Raw genomic sequence first — 25,578 nt, forward strand, 5'->3', positions numbered from 1 at the left:
TCAATACAGAATTTATCATTTTCGGAGACGGAGCCGATCCCATCTGTATCACTCTGGAGCGTACGCTTTAATTAAAGCCTAAATCAGCAAGCCTGGGAAACTCAGCGCACTACCATTTCACTGATATGGAGAAATTTTTGTCTGTTACTAGATTTTATAACTCTTAAGCAGAGGCATTTTCACTGACTCCATCGACTATCTACCTTCCACTGAAAAATGACTTGTGCCCTTAAACTACTGAAAGATGAGGGGTAAAATATCCTAAGAAATGGGATTTCTCCCAGGAATCAGACACCGTTTGATGCTTTCTGCCATCTATCCTTATTTCTCCTTGTTCTGCACATGCTGAGAGTAAAATCCCTGTGTAATGAACTGAAGCAGTGTATTTGTCTGTGTTTAATTGATAACCTCATCCTAGCCCACCTGTTCTTGTTCTAACTCTCACTGTTTGAGCAGCAGGAAGTAGCCGTTCCATCTTTAAAGTCAAGTCAGGTTTGTAGGCCTCATTTGTCCACAGCAATGATGGTTCTGATTAGGTGTTTACACAAGTACAGCAGCAATGATGGCAGCAAAATTAGGCAATATTAGACAGCAAACTCTGAGTTAGGTTGCAAACAGAAAGACTTTTTGTGCTAACGTTCAGCATTGTGAGGACAATGAGGAGAGCCAAACTGCTAAAAACATTGGGTTACTTTTATATACGCCTGGCTCTCCCTGGAAAACTGTTGCTTATTTTAAGATAAAACAGTGAGTGGTCAAGAAACAACAAACCACTTCAGTGACTTTAACGCTTAATGGCTCACAGTAAAGGAATAATAAAAGAGCACAGTGGCAGTGGGAAGCTCAGAATAAGTGGGCAATTTTCTCCAAAAGGCTGAAACACACACAACCATTGAACTGCTCAGTATTTCAGGCATGAGACATTAGTTCGTAAGAAATGTTTGACTCAAAAAATGACTGTTGAGACTGCTGCCTAATTGTTGTCTACTATGTAGCATCATTTCTAAGGCTGTCCCATAAAAGTCCATGATTCAACTCATCAGTCATGAAGACGCCCAATCGGCTCGCATTTTCTAAGTCGAATCGAAGCATTTTTGTTTTGTTTTTTCAGTCTTTGTACGCAGAGTAATGCAGAAGCAACAGCATGGCAGGCTGTAAACTTTACAGACCGAGTCTCAAAGTGACCGCAAACCACAAAACTAACTGATGAAAGCGGAGAGGGGCGATAGAAACAGAAGGCTGACGCCAGACAGCGTGGGGCAAGGCAGCGCAACTCCAGTCTGTTGGCTGCTCCAACGCTTTCTGCTCCGCTGATGGCTGTCAGTGGAGTGGCCTAAACGCCTTTTGAACCAGACGGTGATACAAGCTCCTCTGCTGCTGTCCACTGTGATTGACTCTTCCGCTGACAGCGCTGTCAGCAGCTGGCAGGAGAGATGCTCTGTGGCGCGTTGGGATTTTAGATCTGAACTCTGAGCAGGACGCACACTTTTCCTTTGTCTGGAAATGTGACATTTTCACATCACAGAGGATGAAGAAAGGCATTAAAAAGATAGACACAGTGTTAGCCTGGCACTGAACTGAAATTAAAAAAGGGCAACAAAATCCAATTCAGCTCGCAACATTCTGAGTTGGGTCCAGCCCTAATCATTTCGAACTGTGGAAGTTACAGTAAATTTCCTGCAGTCTAGGCCTGGAAGAAGAGAAAGGAAAAAGTCATCTGGGGTACAGTGAGTGCAGGCCATTGGAGACAGTTATATTAAAAGACTGAAGGATGCTGTTAATCATCCCACAGGTGTCTGACACGTCCATGTGCACCGACCCCTCTTTCCACCCAAAGAGTAATGAAAGCAGAAGTCAGTGTGCCAGTGTCCTGATAGCACCCCTCTGTTCCAGAATAGTGGCTCTGCTCTCGCCCTCGGGCCCTGAGCAAGGATCTCTTTATTCCGCTTGGATCCTCTTCTCTTTGCAGCCAGCTGCTGCCCTACTTGGGTTTCTCATTCTGTGCCTATGATTGCCCACTCTGCTTAAAGCCTGTGCCACTTTGCTCAGAGGGCTATTTGAATCCATTCCACCTTGAATAATTGTGCAGGTCAAAGCCCTGTGTGGAGGCACACAGTTTGAAAATGGGTTGACATGCAGGTTCAACTCCGGTTTCAAACATTTGAGTAAATTGGTTCATTTGGAAACGCTGCATATGGCAGATAGGGTGTCGCTTTGGATATAAATTACATACATTGATTTTTCCCTTCTTGCAAAGTATTTCTCACCCGGCTCGTGAATAAGCTGTCTTTTTAGTATTCAGTTTGGGCACCTCATGCGGTAATTGAACCTGTTACATCAGCAGGGGTCATTTAACATTACTTAAGCAGGCATGCAACTCATCAGGCTGAGGAGAGAATGCTGAAAAAGGCGTGGCGTGAAAAGTGCATTGTTTTTTATCATAAATACAATCAGTGGGAGCAGAGAAAGTGTGCAGGAGAAACATGAGCCTTGTTATGAATTCTGCACCAGGCAGTGGATTCAGCAGAACACTCTGTTAGACGTCAAGACGACCCTCATTAAAGCTCTCTTCCCATTATCATTAGCCAGGTGAATACTGTATGTGTAGTTGGTAGCAGATGTGGCTCTGCACTCGTTAGGTGACCTAGTGTCCATTTGTCAGGATTTAAAGGGTAGCTGTGTTCATTAAGAGCAGATAAGCTCTGGAAAGAAGGTTAGCCAATAGTGCAGAGGTTATCCCCTTCACAGATGCATATGAGGCGTTGAGTGGGTGGCAAAATCTGAGACAAGTGTGTACAAGTATGTGCATGTCTTGTTTCTTTTCTGTTTCATTCATAGTTAACATCTGTAACATGTTTATGAGCATTTGCTGAGACACACACTAAGATTTACTGTGACAGGACGAGTGGTGACTAACACATACAATGTAGCACAGAGAGCGAGGACAGACAGGGACACACAGGAAGTGCAGTCATGAAGAAACATTCTTTTCAGTCCCTTTAGTCCTTTACTGTCCCACCCTGATGCAGTCATGGAGACATAAAGCTCCTCTCTCCTGTATAATAAGCTCCTCCAGCCACTTCCTGTCTGAAATGTTTCCCCCGATTTCTCATTTTGTGCCCGTCAGACTTTACACCTTCAATTCCACCTGCCCTCTTCCCATCTCATGCAGTCTGCTTCTATATTCATCAGCAGAAGGGCCAGGCTAATGTTGGTCCTCTGGTACCTCCGAACACTGACATTTTCCTCACTGACTTCAGTGTGGACACAAGTTCCAGATGTGACCGCAGTGGACAAGACATGCCTGTTTCTCAGTTTGAAGAATATGTATGTGCGTGCGTGCGTGCGTGCGTGCGTGCGTGCGTGCGTGCGTGCGTGCGTGCGTGCGTGCGTGCATTTGTGCATTTGTGCATGTGTGCGTGTGTGCCTGTGTGTATTTTGTTGTGTTGTGGGAGTGGAAAAGGGCAAAGTTCAGCAAAATTCAATAGCTATGCAGGTAGTAAATGACCTTTACAATAAATGCCTTCCTTTTTTCAGGCTGGAGACGGATACGCAATTCATCCAGTCAGTCGCAATGACGCAAACTTAAACTCCAAGTTAAACTTTAACTTTTACCCTACAGGTAAACATGAACTCAGTGCAGCGGAAAACAATTTCTGTGCAGCCGGGCCTGAACACAACGTGCACGCACTTGCATACACACATACACAATGCTCCTCAGTGGACCAAAATAAGGTAAGACCTTCCATTTCCTGGGCTGGTAAGCTATTTGCAGCATTCACATGGATTCAGGAGATGGCAAATAGCAGGCAACACCTTTTGGACACCACAGGAAAAAACGCTTTGTCACCTATAGTCTGCCTGAATGACAGTGAAGATGAGGAACAATATGAACACTGAACTACTACGACTGTACAATGACATTTCCTGGATTACATGTTAGAGGTGGGCACTATCACCCAACATTCAAAAAAATGTAAGCAAACACATCTAACGAGAGAAAGAAGATTTTTTTTAAAAAAAGGACGTTTATTGGCTCCAAACAGGAATGAACATGAGGTACAGGCCTACATGTGCTTTTAAGGTTAATTATTAAATGTAATTCGATTCACATCAATATTGGCACATGCTCTCTTCTGTTAGGTCTCCAAGGACAGGAGGAGTATGCTTCCATAATCCTGGTCTCAGCATGATAAATATGATTTTAAGATTCTTCCTTGATTTTTCTTACTGAACTGATAAGTTGCAAAGATGCAGTAAATTGCATACTTGCCTGAGTTGAGTTTCAGATAAGGATTAATAAGAGATAAGAGTTTAGGTGGAGAAGGGTGGCAGACTTTACAAAAGGGAGCATCATCCCATTTGGATCTGTAAAATGAAATCATATAGTGTAAGCAAAAAATCATCCAAACTTTTAAACCTTACTGGGGAAAACCTGCCATTAGCCAAATCCCCCCCCCCCCCCCCCCCGTGCTTTCCTCAGCCACAGGTGCCAGAGCTCAGAGGGCCAGTGTCTAAAATCCTGAGGGATGAGAGAAATGGCGGACTGCCAAATGTCGCTCTTACATTTCAAGTTCAGGTCATCTAATTTTCAAAAAGCAAGAACAACTTAACAAGCAACAAAAAAGTTGCACAGTTGCTTCACTTCACATTTAGCAGCTTAGTTCATCACTGACTCAACCACTTCGCTGAACTGCACCAACCGATTGCTGGCATTTTGTGTACCTCTTGCATCATTTCTCAGAGGACTGTTTCAGCATGATATGGATCAGTGAGTGTGAAAGCGTCCCTAAAATGATTCACACAGTGGGTGGAACTGACTTTATTTAGAGATGGAGGGAGAAAAGGACATCTGTGAGGATGAGAGTACTTTATTAGGGCAGAGTTTGCCATTGTAATTTAGTCTTGCTCTTGCCAATGGCTTCAGTTTGCCGTGAAAAATATTTCATTCTATTTGTGAAACCTTTACCAGCCATTATTTCTCCCACTCGCTTCATCTCAGCACAGACACGAAGTGAAGTGGGGCGGAATGGTCGTGCTTCACCATGTTTGGGCCAGTCTTAGAAAATGACATTAAATTGTCCAAAAGTGGCATTAGGAACCTATTTCTGTCTGTTAGCGGAGTGGATGCTGGCTGGTATCTGCTTTCAGCCCTCAGAACGGCTGTTAGGGATTTGAGGAATGCAATTATTGGTCACAATAATGTCTGAAGAGAGCATACTAAAGTCATTGTAATTATTACCTCTTTCCTGTCTTCCCAGGGCAGGACATGCTGGACAGAGATGAGAGACCTATCTCATTATATGACTGTCTGCCCTGTCGTGGCCTAGGAGGATTTGGATGACTCAGACACATAATAGACACAATTAGAATAAAAAGGGCGCTTGGACAGCCAGACCTCTGTCAAGGCCAATAGTCCACTTTTCTATGAATTTCCCGCTCGTATTGCTTTCATCTTTCATGCAGCACAGAACAGACATACAGCAGTCAGTAATTATTGCAGAGGCGTCTCTTTCAGCCCTGTCCCTTGCTTGCTCAATTTGAACACAACGACCTCTATCTTATGTTAGCTAAAAACAATTATCTGTATCAATGCTGTACAGATAATTTCAACATAATATTTTCACAACCTTAAAATAACAGTGTCACTGCAGAAACTTAAAAAACATAGGCAAACTATAGCCTTCTGATGGCGGTAACCTGTTTGAGCTTCCATATTCACTGCTCCCCCTCGTGGGTCGATGAAGCATTGCAACTGGTTTCGACACATGGCGCTTAGAGGAGTTAAGACGTGCCATCATGTACGTTCATAAGGAAGAAACTACTTCTCAGACAATATTACTGCTCGTCCTCTTGAAAGTTAAAATATTTTTCCTTAATATCTCTAGTGGAGTTTATTGCAGACTAATCATATTTGGAATTGAGGATGAGTTAGTTAGTTAATTAGTTGCATGATACTTTGTTAAATTCAAGCACATAGTATTTCCACAATCCTGCTGACAAATAAACACAACTAAAAAAAAAAAACCTGACTGAAAACATAATTTCCTGGTAGAGGTAAATATGTGTTGTCATGTGTGCCACTGTGTGTGTAAGCTCATATTGTTATGAGTGGTGCGATATTTATGTTTTGTTAGTTTCCTTTTATAGTGTGTGGGGCTGGTCTTTGGTGTGTGTAGTCCTTTTTCAGCTGAGGTTGGGCGGAGTTTTGGGGAGCTGGCACTTCGCAGCTGATTCCCATCTCTATCCCAGACGGGATAAAACCGGCGTTCAGCGGAGGGCTCGTCCCAGATTATTTCCGCCTCTCAGTGGTATAGTCGGCCCTCTACGTGACTTTCAGTGAATACTACACTCGTGTGATAGGTCGTCTTTTCATGTTTGCTCATCGGAACTCTCTTCTATCTCCACCCCGCAGAGGTTCCTCCGCTTCCCGCTACTGGTATCCTGCTCCCTGCGTATACATCCTTGCCTCCTCGCCGCTGGACCCCGCTCGGCCACCTGCCTCTAGCCACACCACCTTCTGCGTCCTCTCCTGCACTGCATCACCACGTGGCATCTCAACATACAAAGACTCCTGTGCACTACGCCGCCTTCACCACTCTACCATCCACCTCCATACCATTAACTCGAGAGTCAGCCTGAACTCTGGTTTCAATAAACCCTTTACCGGTCACTCCACACTTGAGTCTGCATCTGAGTCCTAATCATTACTTCGGTCACCATTCATATAAATTCAATTTCCTCATAACTTCCCCATCAGAGATCCCAATTACTTATTCCTGACAGTTAATGGAAGCAATCAATCTGACTCTTAAATGGGTAAAAATGGCAGTTGAGGATTCTTACAGGAATGAACAAAACAGATACGTCCAAGCTTTTTCTAAAGTCACGACTATATTTGAACCATGTTATGCTTACTTGCATTTGTTGTGTGTTAATGCCTCAAACTTTTAAGTGGGTAACAAAGCTTCAAGCCATTTGTTTGAGTGTACACAATTCATAATGGCTTTTTTTTCCCACAATTATGTTTTATAACACCATAAACCACCATAAACCACCACTAAAGCAGCTATTTTGGGTGCAAAAAAACAGCTTTTATGCTGAATGATCACACAAAATGAAGGAAATGAGTTTTGGATGGAATGTCACAAGAAGAACTGAATGTGCACAGTATAAACTGCAGTTTGTACAGTATGGCCAATACCCACTATGCCCTATAAACCAGCATTAACACAGTGGTTTGCAGTTTTAAACAGATGCAATGTCTGAGGGTGTGGGCTGGCAGTAATATAGACTCCTGTTAACGAGGCTGCTTCTGCAGCATTGTACCCACACCAACACGTTGTGATCAACATTAACACAAACACTTTTACCTTGAAAGAGTCAAGCAACAGAACAAAAGCACCAGATAAAGAAATCAAATGGCATTGAGTGATCAGCGGCTTTTATTGTCTTCTGTCTGTGTCCAACAGCATTGAGGTGCTGGTTCAAACACGTGCACATTTTCAATATAAAGATAGGTTAGCTCACTGAACAGAGCAGAGCAAAAACAGTAGTAATGAGGTATTATAATGCAAATTCAGAAAAAAAGGGTAGTCTGTTGTTCCTAAGAGAGTATATAGGTCCAACACTGAATGCACTGGCATGACAAGTAAGCTGAACGTGAGTAACTGTCAGCACTCACAGTACCTAGGATAGACGGGACCGACATGCAAGTTTGCACAGGAAATGCATGGAGACCAGCCGTGCTTTGGAAGACAATAGGGGCACATCTACAGCACAAAGTCACCCAAGGCCAAGGGACCATTACGTGTTGAGCCTGCCCTTTTAGAAGGGAGCACTACTACAAGGGTGCCTGTGATGTAGCTGGGATGGCGTCTCAGTGCATGTGGGAAATGTCAGCAGGTATTCTGAGCCAATATAAAATACATGCTTGTTAGAGTTCCTGTCACTCAGGACATTGTAGCACAGTTATCGACAGGCTCATGCATTCTGTTTACCGCCGCAGATGAGAACTAAGTCTGTTGATCGTATATAATGGTCTGGCATGTGTGAAGGCTTGTTAACATTACCAATAAAGGCAAGATAAATTAGCTTAAAGCCAGAGGTTTCCTGACTGCTGCTCAGATCCACAGACGTATAAAGGCCTGTGAAATCACTGCATTTTGTACCTTTAGTTATTATAATGTTTGGAATAGCAACAAAGCTGAACCTCACTTTTCAGGCAAGATCATTATTCTGAATGATATTATGATTAAGGCCACTCTTCTCTTGGCCTCCTGTCATTGATGCTGCATGACAACTAAGAGTAAAATACCAAATAATTAAATAAAGGATGATTGCACTGATGCCTGCAAAGAGGGATGTAATTTGGATTGATTTTTTTTATATATGAAATAGGAGCCCAGCATCAACAAAGCCCGAAACTGCTACCTTGCAGACAAATTGTTCATTATGGGAAAGAGCTTGGGGAATCCAGAAAAGATACATACAGAAAAGGCAATAACTGGCAATGATGTATTTTGGCCTTCTTCCATGGAAGTAAATTGGATTGTTAAGGCAAGCCTGTGCCTTGGGCTCTCTCTCCAATCTACAAAGCTGCCACCGCCATCCACACTTGTATTGAGGCTCTAAAAAATGGATGATTTGTTGTATTGTGGCCACACAGACAATAGTTTGGAAACATTATCAACTAAACATCTTGATCTGTTGTTGTCAAAATTGGTGTGAAACACAATGATTTTCTCTGGAGATAAATGCACCATTATGGTTGCTTCTTACCCTGTCCTTTGTTTTATCATCACATTTATTCAATGGGAAATGCCAAACAGAGGGGACAATGTCAAGTGCTTCTCTCTTACTCCCTCTTGACGGGTGTGTTTTGGCCTGAGCGATGAAGTGCCTGAGGAAACTCAAACTGGTATGTTAATACAGCCATCACATCTTTTCTTCATGCAGAATATTTAACCCTACTCTGAGTGGGTTTGCATGTTCTTTGAGCAATCAAGCATGAGATAGATGGAGTCTGGTTTCAGGGATAAACAGCAGCAGAATGCCAGCATTTATACAGCCTACCAGCCTCAAGAGATCTCTGCTGCACAGTGTTACACGACCAGGACTTACTGTGGCAGGATCTATTCATGGTCTGTAACCAAGGGAGCTCCTAGGTACTTGTCTGAAGATGTAGATAAAGAATGTCACCTAGCCATGATTACTGGAGCGACTGCCCACACACATACACACCCAGCACATTCAAAGAAAGAATTGAAACAATGTTCACATCAGCCAACCATGACAAGCTTGACAGGTAATCTTGGGAGAGCCAAGAAAAGGGCATTCAATATATCTCTGCCTTGAGTCTTTGTGTGTGTAAATATGAAGATGAGAAATGGATTTGGTCATGTTGGTGTGTGGAAGACCCAAAGGCCTCGCACAGCGTGGAGAACCTCAAACCTCACATCAACCTGAATATCCAGGCAAGGATAGAAGAGGATTTGCAATATAATACTGTCGTGTTTAAAGAATCTTATGATTCAAATGTTACATTAGCTCAATACTCAAAATCATATAAGTAAGACTACTCATCATACTATTCATATAAGGATTTGTATATACTGGATATTCCATTTAAATGTTTACTTACAATAGATTGATGTAACACATTTGAATTTCACAAATATCAAAGTTCATGAAAGCTTTTAAAAGTCTCATCAGGCAAACATGAGGTGATGCAACATTGCAGCAGCAACAGTTAAAGCAGACCAGAAAGAACACATCAACCACTGAACACAACCTCATTAAAACCTTTTTCAAGCTTTCAGTCCACAGCAATAAACACTTGGCACCACATGTCAAGTCAAAATTTCACAATATTCACATGTAACAACATGCACTTGTAATCTTTTTACAATGCTCGTATGTTTTATGTTTTTAAAGAAATAGATTTGCAGAGACAATCAAAACATCAGCATCTGGTTATTATGCCATGAGAGGACATTTAACTATACTGTCTCTATATCTCACATTCATACTATGAGACATTTGATCAATTTTCTCTTTCAAATTAAACAAATTAAAAATAATTAATTTCTTGCACAGGCAGAGCATGCTGGTGTTAATTCAGTGGAGGCCTGTCTCCTACATGATTACAGGCACAATGTGATATTATTATGAAAAACAGAACTCAGTGTGCAGTTTATTTGCTCCTACTCAAACAAGAACACTAACCATGTGCGGTGAGAAAACGAAGCGAAAGCAAAAACATCACTCTATTATTTTCAATGTCCCTCAGCACTCCATGTGCACATTACCAGAACCACACATACGCACACATAGGCTTACAACCGAACATACATCCACCCACTTAAGTGGTATATACCCACACCCACACTCAGAGAAAGCAAAACTGGACGACTAATTAGTTTACAGACATCGTTCTGCTGGAGAGGAATGAGGCTTGCCTCATTTCAGTGGGAAATGGGCAGTGATGAGGTCTGAGCCTATCACATTAGCATGAAACAGTTACAGACAAAAACAGCACAATAAAGCAGCAGATTCCCAGCACACATCGCACACTGTGCTTAGTCCCGGGCTAATCTACAACTTGGCTGGAAAACAAAAACAGCATGCTAACAAAAGGGTGTGCGGGTTTTCACACCCAAGAGTACACCAGCACTCCACACAATGCAAACACACAAGCAAAGACAGCACCTGAAGTGTACTTCACTCAGGGGTGGATCAAAGGATAAAGATGACAACCTGCCATTTAATGGTGGCTGGCAAGAGGAACTATATAAGATAAATGTACTGAAGGTGTATGTCTGTGTTTCTCTGTATGTTTTTTTTTTCTGTTTGCGAACATTTATGAAATAGTATATGTGTGTGTTCATGCAGTTCATTCTCCAGTCTATACTTCTGAGGCTTCTCTTACTCTCAATTCTTTATTGCCGTGCAGAAAATGTAAATTTTTCAGTAGAATACTGGACAGAATACAAAGAAGGGCTGGAAATCATTATCTTTACACAGCCGGTCATTGAACAAAAGCTATCCTTTTCATCCCAGAACATGAGGTGTCACCATGACAACCTGCTCTGACAGACCCTGTCATTGGCCGGATTAGCACAGATCAGTGTTAGCTGCTGGTTTGAGTGAATTCAACTGGGCTTTCGGATACATTCTGTTGTCTTCAGTAAACAGTGGTTTGTACAGTCTAAGACTGAGATAATCCTGTACATGGGGGGGATTAGCCTAAATCAATAATGACCCCACATTGTCAGCGTGTTATGGCAACTGGCATCTACCTTCGAGAGCTGTTCTGGTGCATTTACCCAGGTTTTGTTATGAAATCAAGAAGAGCAGTCAGGATGCAGAGGTAAATCTGTGGACTATTGTAGAAGAAATGAAGAGGTTACCCAACAGAAGAGCTCAGATTCAAGTACTAAACCCAATGTGTAGATTCACTTGTCTTCATTCATGAGCTATAATTAGGCTTTAAATGTGCCAGTTACAATTTCCAGCTAATGCATGTGGTCTGATTTTTTTGTCTGGCATCCAGCGAAACACAACAGTCCTCTCATTGACCCAACACTAAAGCCCTGCGAGGAAAGTCAGCACTCTCACGTCAAACCAACTAATCAATGAACTCCTCTTAGTACGCACAGGAATGTCGTAGTCACAGTCCATATGGGAGGCTTTTCCACATGTGACACAGCCTCCCCGCACTGCTCTCCCTCACCTTTTAGCATTAGAAAGATGAATAAAGATAACACAAAGGAGGACGGGGGAAGCGCAGAAGAATTTTTTGGAGGTGATGACAAGGACGCCAACGCAAATAACACCTAGAACAGATAACTGCGAATTCAAGACTCGTTTCTCTCACTTGTTATGTACTCAGTAGTGCCTGTATTAGATTGTGTTTGTGTTATCTCAGGACAAAGTTAAATGTAAAAGCTTAGCCTTAGTAGGTTGTTTTTTATTGCGTGGTTATGTGATGCACATTCAAAGCCTTTTTTGTAGCTTTCGGCCTGAGCACTTTGGACTCTTTATTGGTTTGGTTTTGAGTTTGTAGTGATAAAAAAGGAGCATCATTTCAGGAAATGAGCACTGCAAGCAGTTGTGGGCACATGTTCATTAGCAACACACTATCATGGAAACATTACAATTTCCTTGGCTGAGTGTGGAGGTTTAGACCACTGAATAAATGTTCTGGAGGTTCATTTTCCACCTGAATCGTGCAAAGCAACAAGCACTTTAAGGATGGCCTAAAACAAATACACCGAGATCCTGTCTTCAGCATTTAGTTCATGCACGGACCAGCAAAGCAGAGAAAAGAGGGGAAACTGAGAACAAGCGAGAGGGGCAGACTGATCGAGAAAGTGGTGCAATGACAGAAAATGGAGAAAGCAAAGGGATCTGCAGGAGAGTGAAAGAAATGTGGGAGAGGGATTAACACAATTTCAGGAGAAGACATGTGAGTCTTGAAGGTGGTGGAGGAAAAGCAAAACGTGAAAAGAGAAGGAAAGAGATTCATTAATGCAGCGGATGGATATGGACCATTAGGTGACTGCTGCAATGTTTCCCAATAAGACTCTCAGGGCCAGCTAATTCACCTGCAATCACTTACCCTTCGCTACACAGGCACAAAGGCCGCACGGTAATCAGCATGCAGACGAAGTAAATATTCTCGCTGCTGAATACATGCAAAAACACATGCGTGCACGTACAAGATTACACAGTGGAGGTACTCTCACGCAAGCTCACTCTCACACTGTCTCAAGGTCATTAAGAATTTTTGTTTCCTTCCTGTTGTGCTATTGGTGTTTCTTCCGCGCATTATGATAATTAACAATTAACCTTTAATCGACAACGCTTGTCAGAGCTCACACTTAACATGTCTATTAGTTTCATGTCAGCGCACAGCTGATACCAGCAGCCTGCACACACTTAATATCTCACATAATCCAAAGTACACAAAGTCTGACCTTCTAGCTACTGAACAGATGATTAACCTTTATGCTCATTTAGCCTCTGGTTCGCTTCATTACTTGATGAAATTTTAATTACAAAGCTGAAATCATGTTCCAAGAGCCCTCCCTAGAAATCCATATCTAAGCTCTCCCTTGAAGACTATCGGCTAATGTGCAAATTGAATCCATCCACACGTTTTGTCTTAGTTTGCTACTAGGGACAAAGAAAGTTAAGCTGGAGTTGAAATGGAATTTGTCATTTCAAACTTTTGTCTGAAAAATCTCCTGGCACCCAAACACATGTCAAGAAAATCTCTCGGCCGTCAGTGTTTGTCATTTCTTCAAATTCCCAGTGCAAAACGTTGTGCAGTACGACTGTTCAGTCGCAGCAGGGGCCCATATTAAATGCTACTTCAAAAATCCAGAGCTTGACAAGGAATTCTCCAAAGCAGATGTTGTTTTCAATAGTTAATGGAAAGACTGAACACATATCGCCCAGAGACAAACTCACAAGACCCCAAAGCTACAGACTTGCAATACACCTTAACAATATTCAGGCCCACAACAGTACACAGTTAAACAAAGCTCTGTGTCACATCAAAGCACACAACATACAAGTCAATGCAGCTGCATTCAAGTAAGAATACAAACATGCACCCACTGACAGCCAGGCATACTGTATATGCATCCAGGGGCAAATTGCTGATCATGGGGCAGTAATAAGGTTTTTGGTATATTTAGCTGTTTGCTCCACTTTGGCACTTTAGCTCGCCCCTCATCAGCAGAGAAGTGAGTATGCAGAGAAGACAAGGCTGGCAGCTCTGGTTCAGCTGGCGATGCCAGTGCACAGCGCTCCTATTGTTCACCTGTGGATTTGGGAACAAAAACAAGGTGTTGTGTCGTGTCATCCCAGGTCTCCTCCTGTGAAAGGATAACCTGCTCTCCAACTGCAATCTGTATCCCACACAGAAGCCCAATTCCAAGTTAATTCTCACTAAGACTACAGCGATGGAAAGGGGCTACGGGGGAACACAGAGAGGGCCTTAAGCCGGATTGGTTTCAGCTTTACTTCAATACATTCTGAGAGGGGGGTAAGGGAAAAGTGGGGCAACACTTTCCCCGGCAATTCTTGTCATCCATGAATAATGGAGTACAGACATGGAAAGGGAGCGAAGGGGTGAAATTAAAAGACTGAGATTCCAGCCATCGGATTTTCATTTTATTTTGAAGGCTCTCATCCTGCTGCTTTGTCCTTGCTTGTCTTCGGTAGAATGAAAAACAAGAGACGTACTGTACAGTAATAATGTGGTAACACTGTAGAACATTGATTTGCAAAGGTTGTGGACTTAAACACTGTTAATCCAAACAAAATCAATTTATGTGAAGGCTACTTTGAGCCGGATAATGTACTCTGATCCTGGTCAGTCATCAGTCCTTCCATATCCCATATTGCAGGAAATTTTGTATCATAGTCTTGCAAAGGGTTGCTGCTGTGTTTCAGAGTACATTCTTACACCTCACAGACAAAGAAATATTTGACAGCTGATTTCTGCTGGTTCACTACAAGGGAACTACAGTATAGTGAAGTGACACGATGTGATGCAGGTCAGCAACCTCATCAAGGAGTGATACTGGAAAACAGAGAGGAAGAGAGATATACAATATGTCAGAAATGGTCAGATAAATCTAGATCAGGGGTCAGTATGCTACGACAAGCAAGTCAGCGTGGGCACGTAAGGCCATTTTCAGTGCAACTAGAGAAAACAAATGCTATCCTACATATACTGACATGTGTCACTGCTTTGTCAAATATTACATTAGTGTGGTGGCATAACCAGTAACCACATGGCAAAGAGGAGACCACGCTGCACCTGTATGCATGTGATGTGGTGAGCAAATCTAGCAGGCCTTTTCAGCCCAGTTCAGTACAAGAACAAGAGGAGGCCGAGCCATGTGTGCTTCAGAACGTGAGTATGCACAGGAGAAAATGTGACGTGCTAATTGTCAAGTGAAAGTGTTATTTTGAAAGGAAGCATGAGAAAAAAAGTCATCAAAAGGGCAATGTCAAAATGTGCTCAGCAAAGTAGCACGTGTATTCACAGTTGGAGAGCATCTTAAGGAGGCTTTGTTTGATGGGCTGCTGAGTAAAGACAGGCACAAAGAACTGATGAGAGGTGCATCACTGACATGGCAGAAAATGCACACATCCAGCAAAGTGTTTCACTGACAAATGTATCAGTGTTCAGCGCAGTTGTGGCTGAAAGTGTGGCTATCACTGACAGACCGCTCAGAGGCATGTGTGCAGCTGAGAGTATCCACAAACAGACCAGACACAGTGTGACTGAGCAGCGAAAATCAGGCCCACTTTTACTTAATAGTGGCCTACATCACAAATAATAGACTTACAACTCTGTGTATAAACAAGATCAAACTTCAAATAATAGTGTGACCAAACCCTGATACAGATGCTGAGTGGAAGATGCAAGGTTAGTAGAGAGAAGGCTTCACTTGAACTATGAGCAATGCAGAAAGCTTGGAAACACCTGCAGAAAGTAGGACAGGAAGACATAAGAGAACACCTAGAGGTGAAGCACCTGAGGTTGCACAAGCAGACAGGATCACTTCTAACCAGCAGCCACTGGAAATGCCAATTAGAGAAAATGAAAACAACAAGGCCGATGATGGATAGCTCCTGTACTCACTGGCAGATAATTGAAAGCATTATTCCTTCAGTTATTACCAAAACTCAAGCAGAAGACCGCCTCCGTCTCAGCTCACACACAGCATTACAAAGCCAAGAGTATGAGTGAGGAATATGAATCACAAATTCAGTATTCAGTTATTCACAATAGGACTGATTAAGATGGGCTGAATGTGAAGTGGCTGCCACCAGCTGTCAACCTGCTTCTCTACTTACCTTTCCTTTCTCTTTGGCTTCGGCTACCCTATCGTTTGTGCTTATGCTGTAGAATCACTGCTACTTCTGTTGCTGTTTTCTCCGCTTTTGCACAGTTTTCTCTTCAATTTAGTTCATATCCTTTCCATGCTGTAGCTACCGAGTGTACCAGTTGCATCTCAGCAGCCTTGTTTTTAGAGGGACCACAATGCATTTTAAAGTTTAGTCAAAGGTGCTCATTGAGAAGCACTGAGGAAAAAAAAAAACAATTGCAGCTTTGAGGTTTTCAAAAACGCGCATGCACAGCAGTACACGCTCTTTAGCGGCAAGTCAAATGAGCATATCAAACCACTCTCACACAAAACTCCTACCTACATTATTCACTGACATCTTCTCCCTTGTTTCTCGGGTGGGAGCGTAGTTACCTGTTCCTTTGACACATGACAACTCCCCTTCCTCCCATCAACCTGCCTGCAGAATTTGACAGGTCTTTAAAGGCTTCCCTGAGTTGTGTTTTGATCATTAGCACCTCATTTGTCAAAAAGAATATGCATATTCTAAAGAGAACTTGGGGGAAAACTGTATCCCATGCAGCCTTTTCTCTGTGGAGCAAGTTTCTTGCTCTTGTTGGGGAACCAGATAGAGTACTCCAAGAATACTCAGTGTGTCAGTGTCACCCACTAACTTTCACACATACTGTAAACATGTATGCTTCTTCGTCATCTCTATTCTGCATTCATGAACGCATAAACTTTCTAGGATTGAAGGACAAGCACCAATTGTGTGATGGGGCGAAATATCCACTAATCCACTGGTCCTCATTATGCGTAGAATTAGAACTAGAATATAATATAACCACTTGTAGTAGAATAAAAACCAGCCCAAGCTCTGCTCCCTCCAGTGTCTTTTCTGTGTGTCACTCTTCTGACAGAGAGCTCCTCCAGCAGCTGCTGTCTGCTCACTACTCTTACAAACTGCTGCAGTCACATCTCAGGAAAGGGACTGTTAACTAGGCAGGAATAAAACGATGAACGTGATGTTAATCAGCAGGAGAAACTGCGCTTCTTGACTTAGTGTAGTTCAATCAAATAGTGGCGACGTGCGAGCCGATGTAAACAGACTATGCCGATTTCCTGTTAAAAGCTTTGCACTGTGAGAGAAGTTAAAGTTATGGAAGTTATGGAATCCCACTCATCATGGTCAGTCTCCTTCAGCCTTTTTCACAGCAGACATTAAAACTTGTCACAGTAGGAAAATCACAGGTGCCACTAACAATATTAACGATGGCTCCATTCTATTAAAATGCCCCAGTAAGCCACGGCAATGTGACAGCGAGCCTGCATACACATTCCCAGGACGCCGGAACCAAAGCAGCTACATGGAATTCAGCCATCATTCATTTTATTATTCACACCTGTGCTTATCCTACTCTGATTTGTCAAGATGTCTCCTGTAAAAAAAGGCTCAGCTGGTAGCGCGCTGAGACCACAGGTGAGCCCCGACGGCCCAATCATCATCTCCGGGAACACAGCAATCAAACACAATGACAATAGGTTGCCCTGAAAATACAGTACAGAGCCAAACATCATTCTCTTTTCCGCTCGCTCTCATCTGCACTTCATATGCATTTTTCCGGCTAATTTTCTGTAAAGCACCTGTGATAAAGCTGCACTGTATGCAGCACGTATAGTCGGTTCATGAATAAACTTGACAGTGTGGGTTTATTATGGAGAACATTACAAAGACGCACAAGATGTCAATTCATATACACATCCTCAGGCTAATTTGGAGCGTGTAGCTGAACCTGTCTGGCATACAGGTGTAATCATCGTGGGATTTGCTACAGGCAGGCGTATTTCATTTTCTGAACATGAAAAACATAGTGTACAGCCAGGGTTTCAGTCACTCTTGTTTAGGGCATTCTGTAAAAATGACAATGAGCAAAACACCTGCAAGCACATTTAGCATGCCAAAAGTTCAGGATCATTTCAACATCGGAACATCATCTACATACCAATCAACTATGATCGTGCAAAAGTGAGTACAAATCACGGCACCTGCAGTACCACAAACTTTTCTTTTGTATTTTCAGAGTACTCTCTCCTCTCTAATTTCAAAGTACGGATCGCATAACTCCAGATCACACACACTTTCTTTCAGTGACTCATCTCAAAGTCAAACAATTCTACTATAACTTGGTGGATACTTCACTCAGTATATTACCCTCATCAACATGCTGATGTTGTGGCACCTGAGCTCCGAGCACCATGGCCAAGAGCAATCTTTTAATAATTCAGAGTGCCTCTCATTCACAATCTGCAGGACTGTGGCAAAGTGTTATGGTGCACCAACCGCCGCCTGGTTAGCCACAGAGGCGTGGTGAGCATCCTGACTGAGGGCACTGTGGTTATTATTTCTGTTTCCAATACACAACAAAGGTCCAATTCATATTTTCATGCAAAATGCCCATCAAATTTCATTAGAGCCTGTGTTTACAAGAGGCCTGATTGGCTCATAGTGTCGTTGTGGCAGCGGGGCTCAAAACATCATGAGCAGGAATGTCAATGGCCTGCTTGCAGCTAATGGTCCATGCTGTAATGAAACTGGGAAAATACTGACTGATTCCCTGCACACCTCCCTCTGCTCTAATTTCAGACACACCGATTTCAGTTTGTCTCCCTTCATTAGTCCCTGGCCCTGACCAGGCATAATGGAGGCTGCTACAAAGAGGTGTGCAACATATAGTCATAGAAAGCCAAGTAATCTTGGCTTTGAAGGGAAAGGCGGGTGAAACAAATGGGTGTACTGCAACAATACAAGTGCATATGTACTATACTTGTGTCATATAAGTGTAAAGAGGGATGATAAATGCTCGCAACTGCGTTGATACTTAAAACTCCCTTTAAATATGAGTATAAACATGACAGGCAACTGATAATATATGGATGACATTATTCTGAAGAAATAGGGAAGTAATGAGAATTAAGTGAAAATCAATGTAAGGACATAAAGTAAATTTGAAAGAAGAATTATAAGAAGTTAAAGGAGGGATGAGTAATGGCAGAAGGTCACAACTTGAAAAGTTCAGGATGCACTCTGCCATACTAAGGCGGGCTCTTAATGAAGTACATAAAAGTGTTATAAGTAAGTGTACTTGATATATCAGGCTATGCTCTCTCTCTCTCTCTCTCTCTCTCTCTCTCTCTCTCTCTCTCTCTCTCTCTCTCTCTCTCTCTCTCTCTCTTTCTCTCTCTCTCTTTTTTTTAAGCGCACAGAAGAAAATGCTGATACGGGACAAATGCCCAGAAAATTCCCAAAAGCATCCAAAATGAAAACCCTAGGTCGATGCCCTGCCAGAAGAAGGTCCAGTGCAGTTATCTACTTAAAATTAATTGTCAAACAGAGAGCTGCTACGGTGCTAATGCTAACTCACCATGTGCACTCAGCATATTCTGGAGATTTGAAGTGCACTGAGTACAATAAACTTCAGCAGATATGTACTGCAAGGGAACTGTTAAAGCTGGGAGGTTCATTAGGATACAAGTTTAACTCAGGTTTGTCTGAGCTGGAGCATTTACATAGAGGAGCACTGTGTAAGCATAACAGAGATTCAGCTGCTGACATAATAGCAATAACGAAAAGAGAAACTGGCAATTCTCCTGATCTGTTTTTGCTTCTCCCCTCTGGGTTTCCTTGTTCTCATCCCTTCCTCTCATTTCCTGCTGCATGTTTCTGGGGTCCAGACTGTATCCCATAACCCACACAGGTCCAGCGGAGTTCTACCCCCCCAAAACATCTGTTCCCTGTCCTTGCCTAGTGCCAGGGGCAGCTACCGGCCAAGACACCCATACCACCAGCTCTGTCGCTGCCTGCCAAGCATCTGATCAAAGGGGGCAGCTGTTGAACAGATCTGCATGCCAGCCAGTATTGCTGCATGAATGAGAGATGGGCTGAGGAAGGAAGAAAATAAACATCCAGCACCATCAGCACCACCGTCACATCCAGGAAAAATGATTGGTTGCTTGGTCGGGGGACAGCTGAGGCCATACGGCCAAAGCCTCAAGGAATCATCAAAGTTTGTTTTTACCCACAGAAAAGAGAATTAGCAGATCACAGATGGTGATGTTCATACGGACAAGGGGACAAGGAAATTAAGCAGATCAGATATTGTCAGTTATTCTGTGTTATACACAGGACATGAAAGAAACTGGTATAATTTACTCAGTATGCAGAGCAGAGTACTGACAAGGCCAGAGTAAAGGTTTGATTATCCATGAGATCACCTATAGTAAAAAGGAGAAAGTGGAACAGGGGAAACTTTAAATGATTCAACGTGTTACAACCAAGATTTAACGTAGTCGTTGTATCAGATGGCAGTTAAGGTCTTCCTGAAGGCCCCAATTTTTCTGGCCGCAGCTTACAGGCACCCATGAGGTTACTTGCTTAGTTACTCACTTGTATATGCATGTGCAGTTGGTCTGGTCTTGAGCACCTTGCAGCAAAATCTGTGTTGTCTGAAGTTTGGAGCCGAAGGAAATGAGGGCCACTGCTTAATTTCCAACTGGTCAGTTTTAATCTGAATGAAATTAAATGAAATTAACAGAGCAGTTCAGACACTGGGCCTCTACATGCATACCTCCTCAGCAAAGCTTCCAGATGACTGAGCAAACATGGGCTGTGCGCTGTTGTGTTTAATAAATGCTCACAGTGACAAGGCTAACACGCTAATGCTTTGAGGTAAATATTTATCAAGCTGAACATCCAAATTTAGCAATGTACACTGCTAATATTTGTTAGTTAGCACTAAACACAAAATGACACACAGAATCAGACACTGATGCGAATATCAATAATAATTTGGTCATAAACCAAAGCATTAGACAAATGATGACAAAAATCAATCTTATGAATGTCTGAACATTTATTAGTAATCTGTCCAACAGTTGCTGGAAAATTCCAATCTGGACCAAAGCAGCAGACCCACCAACTGGCAGACCAACCCACAATGCTCCCCAAAGAAAAGCCAACAGGCTAAAATACATGAAACATGAAAATGAAACCGCAATAAATTGAGAAAGTGGAGCTCATATATTTAAAGAAAGCATCTGGACTTTCGGGCTGCTCACCTTTGAGGGGGGGAAGCATAAATAAACATGCTAACGTTACCTAGTTAGCTGTTAGCTTATCTTCAAACTAGCATGTTACAACAAATTATGTTAGTATACAAATAACGTTATGCTTTCAAATTAAGGTACAAGAACAGCATTAACCCACGACTGGAAGCCTAGAAAAAAAAATGTTAACACCTTTACCTGAACTTCTCCTTGTAGACAAGCGTCCGCCCGCCGGAGGTAGCAGTGCTGCGTGCTTCAGAAGGTGACGCGACTCACACTCACTCACACACACACACACACACACACACAGTTACTAAAGCGACGTCAACGTTAACTTATTATTTTAACCCAAACCACGACTTTTTCCTGGACCCAGCCAAGGTGTTTTGGTGCTTGAACTCAACCAAACTGCGACGTTTCACGACTTTAAACCAACGTTAGCAAAGCTCACTGGCAGAAAACGCTGAACGTTAATTAGTCTCAGCACCACCACCTGCTGGTTGAGCAGCATTGCGCTCACTGCTGCCACCAGTGGCCGGAAGCTGTACTGCAACAATTCTACAGGTGGCTTCATCCTTCATGTTAGTTAAATAGATAAACGCCACATTGGACAGAATTAGAGTCCCATTTGTACCATTTGTTGTCATAAAGGGTACATATATGCCAACTTGCTAAATGAATCCTAATATATCAATAGACCTTTTTTAAATCAAAACTTGTACGACAACATGGATGCGAAGTCCTTGCCCAGGAGAAGGGAAAGTTGATAACGTTAAAGAATGAAGTTTCTGCCTCAACTTTTGAGTCAGCATGGATGACAAGAAGTCAGACACACAGATGAATGCATGATACATGACAACTACTCTGTCTGCCGAGGATCTTGTGATGCAATTAAAGCTCCAGTTACTAAATGGGCCTCAAGTTGAGATTATTTTGTCAACTTTTTGATTAAGGTTACAGCGTGCTGAACCCTTAAGCCAAATGTCACATTTTTCGCCTCAGTAAAGTTGCCTCATCCTTCTTCATCCATCGAACTATTTTGTTTGTTGGTGTGTAATGAGCACTGGAGCCACAGGAGGCTGCGGTGGCAGTAGGCCTTCAGTCTTGCTCTCTGATTAAGATTGAGGACATGGCTTGCAGGATGCTGTTGATTAGAGGTCCCCCAGGTTGAATCTTCCATGTCAGCAAGCATCTGTCTCTGCTACCAGCTCTGGGGCTGCGCTGTTCTGTAGCTGGGCCTGACCTTTGACCTCCATTAGGAGGACCAGAGTTGCACTTGTTATCATTTGATTATTAAAACATTCGCTAAACGAGATGTGTTTTTGTCGAACTGCAGAATGCTAATCCTTGCTCAGTCTGGCAAGCAGACTCAACTTCACTGAAGCTTGACAGTCTAATGCCCTAAATCGCAGAGATCTGCGTCTGAGCAGGTCCCCAAAACTTTAGAAAGATTGCTGATAACTCATGCTATCTTGTTTGCACTTAAGCTTCATATGAGCACATTAGATTGTTACAGTAATTAAACCAAATCCGCCTTCGCATTTTGCTTAATTGTCACATTAATATTAATAACATACCAGTACACTTCTTGCCATAATGGGATCCAGTAAAGGAATAAGTGCGACCTCTCCCTTGTGCGTATGTTGCTTTGTTACTCCCAAACTTCTTTTCCCTTACAAACAAGCTGATTCCTGCAGTGCATTGCAGAAATGGGAGTGGTAGACTGAGTAAAGCACCTCGGGGAGCCCAGAGGATGTGAGCACGCTGGATACTGTATTGTGGAACGGCTGGACCATAGATGATAAGGAGCGCTATTAAGACTAAAGTTGTCCAGCATGGAAAAATTACTTTAATTTGTGTCCACTTTACACAGGTGACATGACAAAAAATGATGAGTGATGGCAATGATCCGGGGACCAATAGTCCTGTGGCGGAGAGGACCCGGTTATACTGCTATGACTTGCATTTTGTGATAAAGAAAGAATGGAAAAAAAAAAAAAAAGTGCTGTAAAGTTAGGAGGGAGCAGTTAAAGGAAGGAAACAAGCTATCCAAGTTTGGCGTGGTCTAATAACTGCAGCGCTAAGAGTACAGACAATTTCCTGTTCGGACATAATTTAATCTGACAGGTTCCTGAAATGAGCTGAGTTTACACCATGAAATGACTTGTGCAGTCAGATTTGATTTATAACCAGCGACAGGCCAAGCAAGACCAAGGTAAATATATTTAATCGAACATCACACAATCTTTAAGAATAATCAGTGCGTACGGGGCCACTAGTCCAGTGAGTAATGCTGAGAGAAGTGGGTTTGAAGGGCTGCAGGAAAAGGCAAAGACAACTTTCATCATTTATTTGGAGTTCTCAGCTAAAGCTCAGCATGCTCACTACAAACATGTAATAATGATACAACCGCTCACTGTGTGATCAGTTCCTTTGATAAATAATAATGCTCCATCCCTGCCTGCACGGCACTGATGAGCCTATATTCCTTCAACCAGGTGTGGGCGTGTAAGATGTTTTTAGAGTAAACGCAGGTCAAGTGCTGCATATGAAAACACTTAAAGATGTGGGAGGAATTTCTGATGAGTGTTTCTAAAATTCTGCAAAGTGATTCATCTTTAACACCTTTAAATATTTACAGCCTCAAACAAACATTGCTGTGCAGTTCCAGCAAGTGAGAAAATAACAGCACAGGGGATGCACGCTTGTTATAAAAATTTTATTTAGAATAAAACAACGTAGCCATATTACACGTAGTGTGGTCAATCTATTTTACATACCTCAGGAGAAGGGACACAGTTCTGGCATGGTACGGTTCATCATGACTGGAATCATTAAAAATCACCACCAACATCATCATTAGTCTACAGTCAGAGGAGGTTATAGTAGTGTTGTTCAGTCTCACAAGTTTTACAGGATAGCATATAGCACAACAACACAACGCAGTGAGAGACCAGTGCTAGAAGGCCAGTGGAAAAACCAACAACAGATAAAGTAATACTCGTCATAACGGGGGGCTAGCTTCAGCAGGCCACAGACCCATTGTGGTACAGTAATAGTAACTTTTTTTTTCTACTTGGTATCTCCTCGTTGCAGTGTACACCAATACAGTAAGCTGAAGCTTAGAATGCTAAACCAGGCTGTTCTTGTTCTGTAAATGATCACAACTGTTTTAAACAAGTTTACAAACCACAAAAACAAAACTGTGTCTATGAGTCTGAGGTAGCAAGGCAATCATGGCTTTCCTCTGATTTCTGAACATATATCTTAAAAAAACAAACAAAAAAAAAAAACTATTCTACATAATGACTGCGGGCCTCTTACAAACCCAAATTCAGAACTTTAGATTTAAATCTTTAATTTCCAAAATGTCTCTCTTTATACACGATCCCACCTTAATCCATCAACTCGTATCTCTGTCTTCCACACGTGGAATGACAAACTGTATAGGCACAGAAGGGGTAAAGTCTATATTAACAAATCGCAGTTGACACAAAGTCTGCCGGCATATCGATGCTTTAAAGGGGAACTTGACATCAAGCATGCTACAAGATCGATCGTCAAAACAAATCAGACGCTTTGAGAGGTGACTCTGCATCTTCAAAATGATCCTTTCAACCACCGGCTGTTATTACTCAGGAACTGCACGTGGTCCCAAACATGGAACAAAATTGTGGCTACTTCCTTTGACAAATAATTGCAAGTGGGGGCTGCAGGGTACAAAAGCAGTGGAATGACAAAAAAAAAAAAGGTAAAAGTTTGATTCCCAGTGACGGCGAAACGTAATAAGAACAAAACACAAATGTCAAACCTCCCTCTGAAAAACAGAAAAGCATACTTTACTATACAAAGCCCCGTGCCCATATTCTCATCTGCATATCTAAACAAATCACTGACAAATGTTGAACCAAGTTCAGGTACAATCTACAGTTCATAAAATGTACAGTTTGCATAGTACAAGACAAGGTGGTAAAAGTAGTTAAGTTGTCTGGTCCTGTGCGTCTTTGGGATTTTGGGTCGGGGAGATTGTTTGTTTGGGAATGGTCCTGTCTCTTCCATCGCTGAGCGCACGCACACACGCGAAACCCTCTGCGTTGACCGTCCTCACATCACCTGCAAAACAGAGAACGCAAACATGAAATCTGCAAAGATGTTTGTGTGGGTTGAAGTCGAAAGTTAGTTAGCGCTCTCGTCTTTTTCGTTAGTCCCGGCGCAGCAGGTGAAGCCGCCTCATTTCTCTTCATCAAGACATCACTGTGTGGAAATGTCAGGGAACATCCAACAATGTAATCGGGTTTGAAAGCTGGTAAATGGACTGCAGTCCCTCAAGCCAGTTACAGTTCATTAGGAGCTTGGTGTGGAGGAAAGCGACGAGGTGGGCGTGGATGATGCAGCAGAGATTTTATGAAACATAGCTGTCTTCTTAGAAATGGAATCAGGCACTCACACCTATTCGCCCTCACCTGTGCATGAAAACCAACAGAAAGTGCATGGAACAAAAGACCAGTGAAAGGAGACGTAAGAAGAGCGTATATTATGGTTATTATAGAGATGCATGATTAACCGCATCCAACTTAAATAAAATGCAGAGGTGTAAATGCTG

General features: G+C 42.5%; 1 protein-coding gene across 8 annotated transcripts in view; it reads right to left on the minus strand.

Moving 5' to 3' along the window:
- Positions 1 to 23,673: 23,673 nt before the first annotated feature.
- Positions 23,674 to 25,578, minus strand: part of utrn (utrophin) — a 173,584-nt gene continuing 171,679 nt past the window's right edge. For all 8 annotated transcript variants that reach the window (XM_070987929.1, XM_070987930.1, XM_070987931.1 and 5 more), the window contains one exon: positions 23,674 to 25,088. In XM_070987929.1, coding sequence (XP_070844030.1) covers positions 25,080 to 25,088 — 9 coding nt within the window. In that variant the 3' untranslated portion in view covers positions 23,674 to 25,079. The remainder of the gene's footprint in view (positions 25,089 to 25,578) is intronic.

This window comes from Chaetodon trifascialis, chromosome 19 (genome assembly GCF_039877785.1).
Source record: "Chaetodon trifascialis isolate fChaTrf1 chromosome 19, fChaTrf1.hap1, whole genome shotgun sequence".
In the NCBI taxonomy this organism is placed as follows: Eukaryota; Metazoa; Chordata; class Actinopteri; order Chaetodontiformes; family Chaetodontidae; genus Chaetodon; species Chaetodon trifascialis.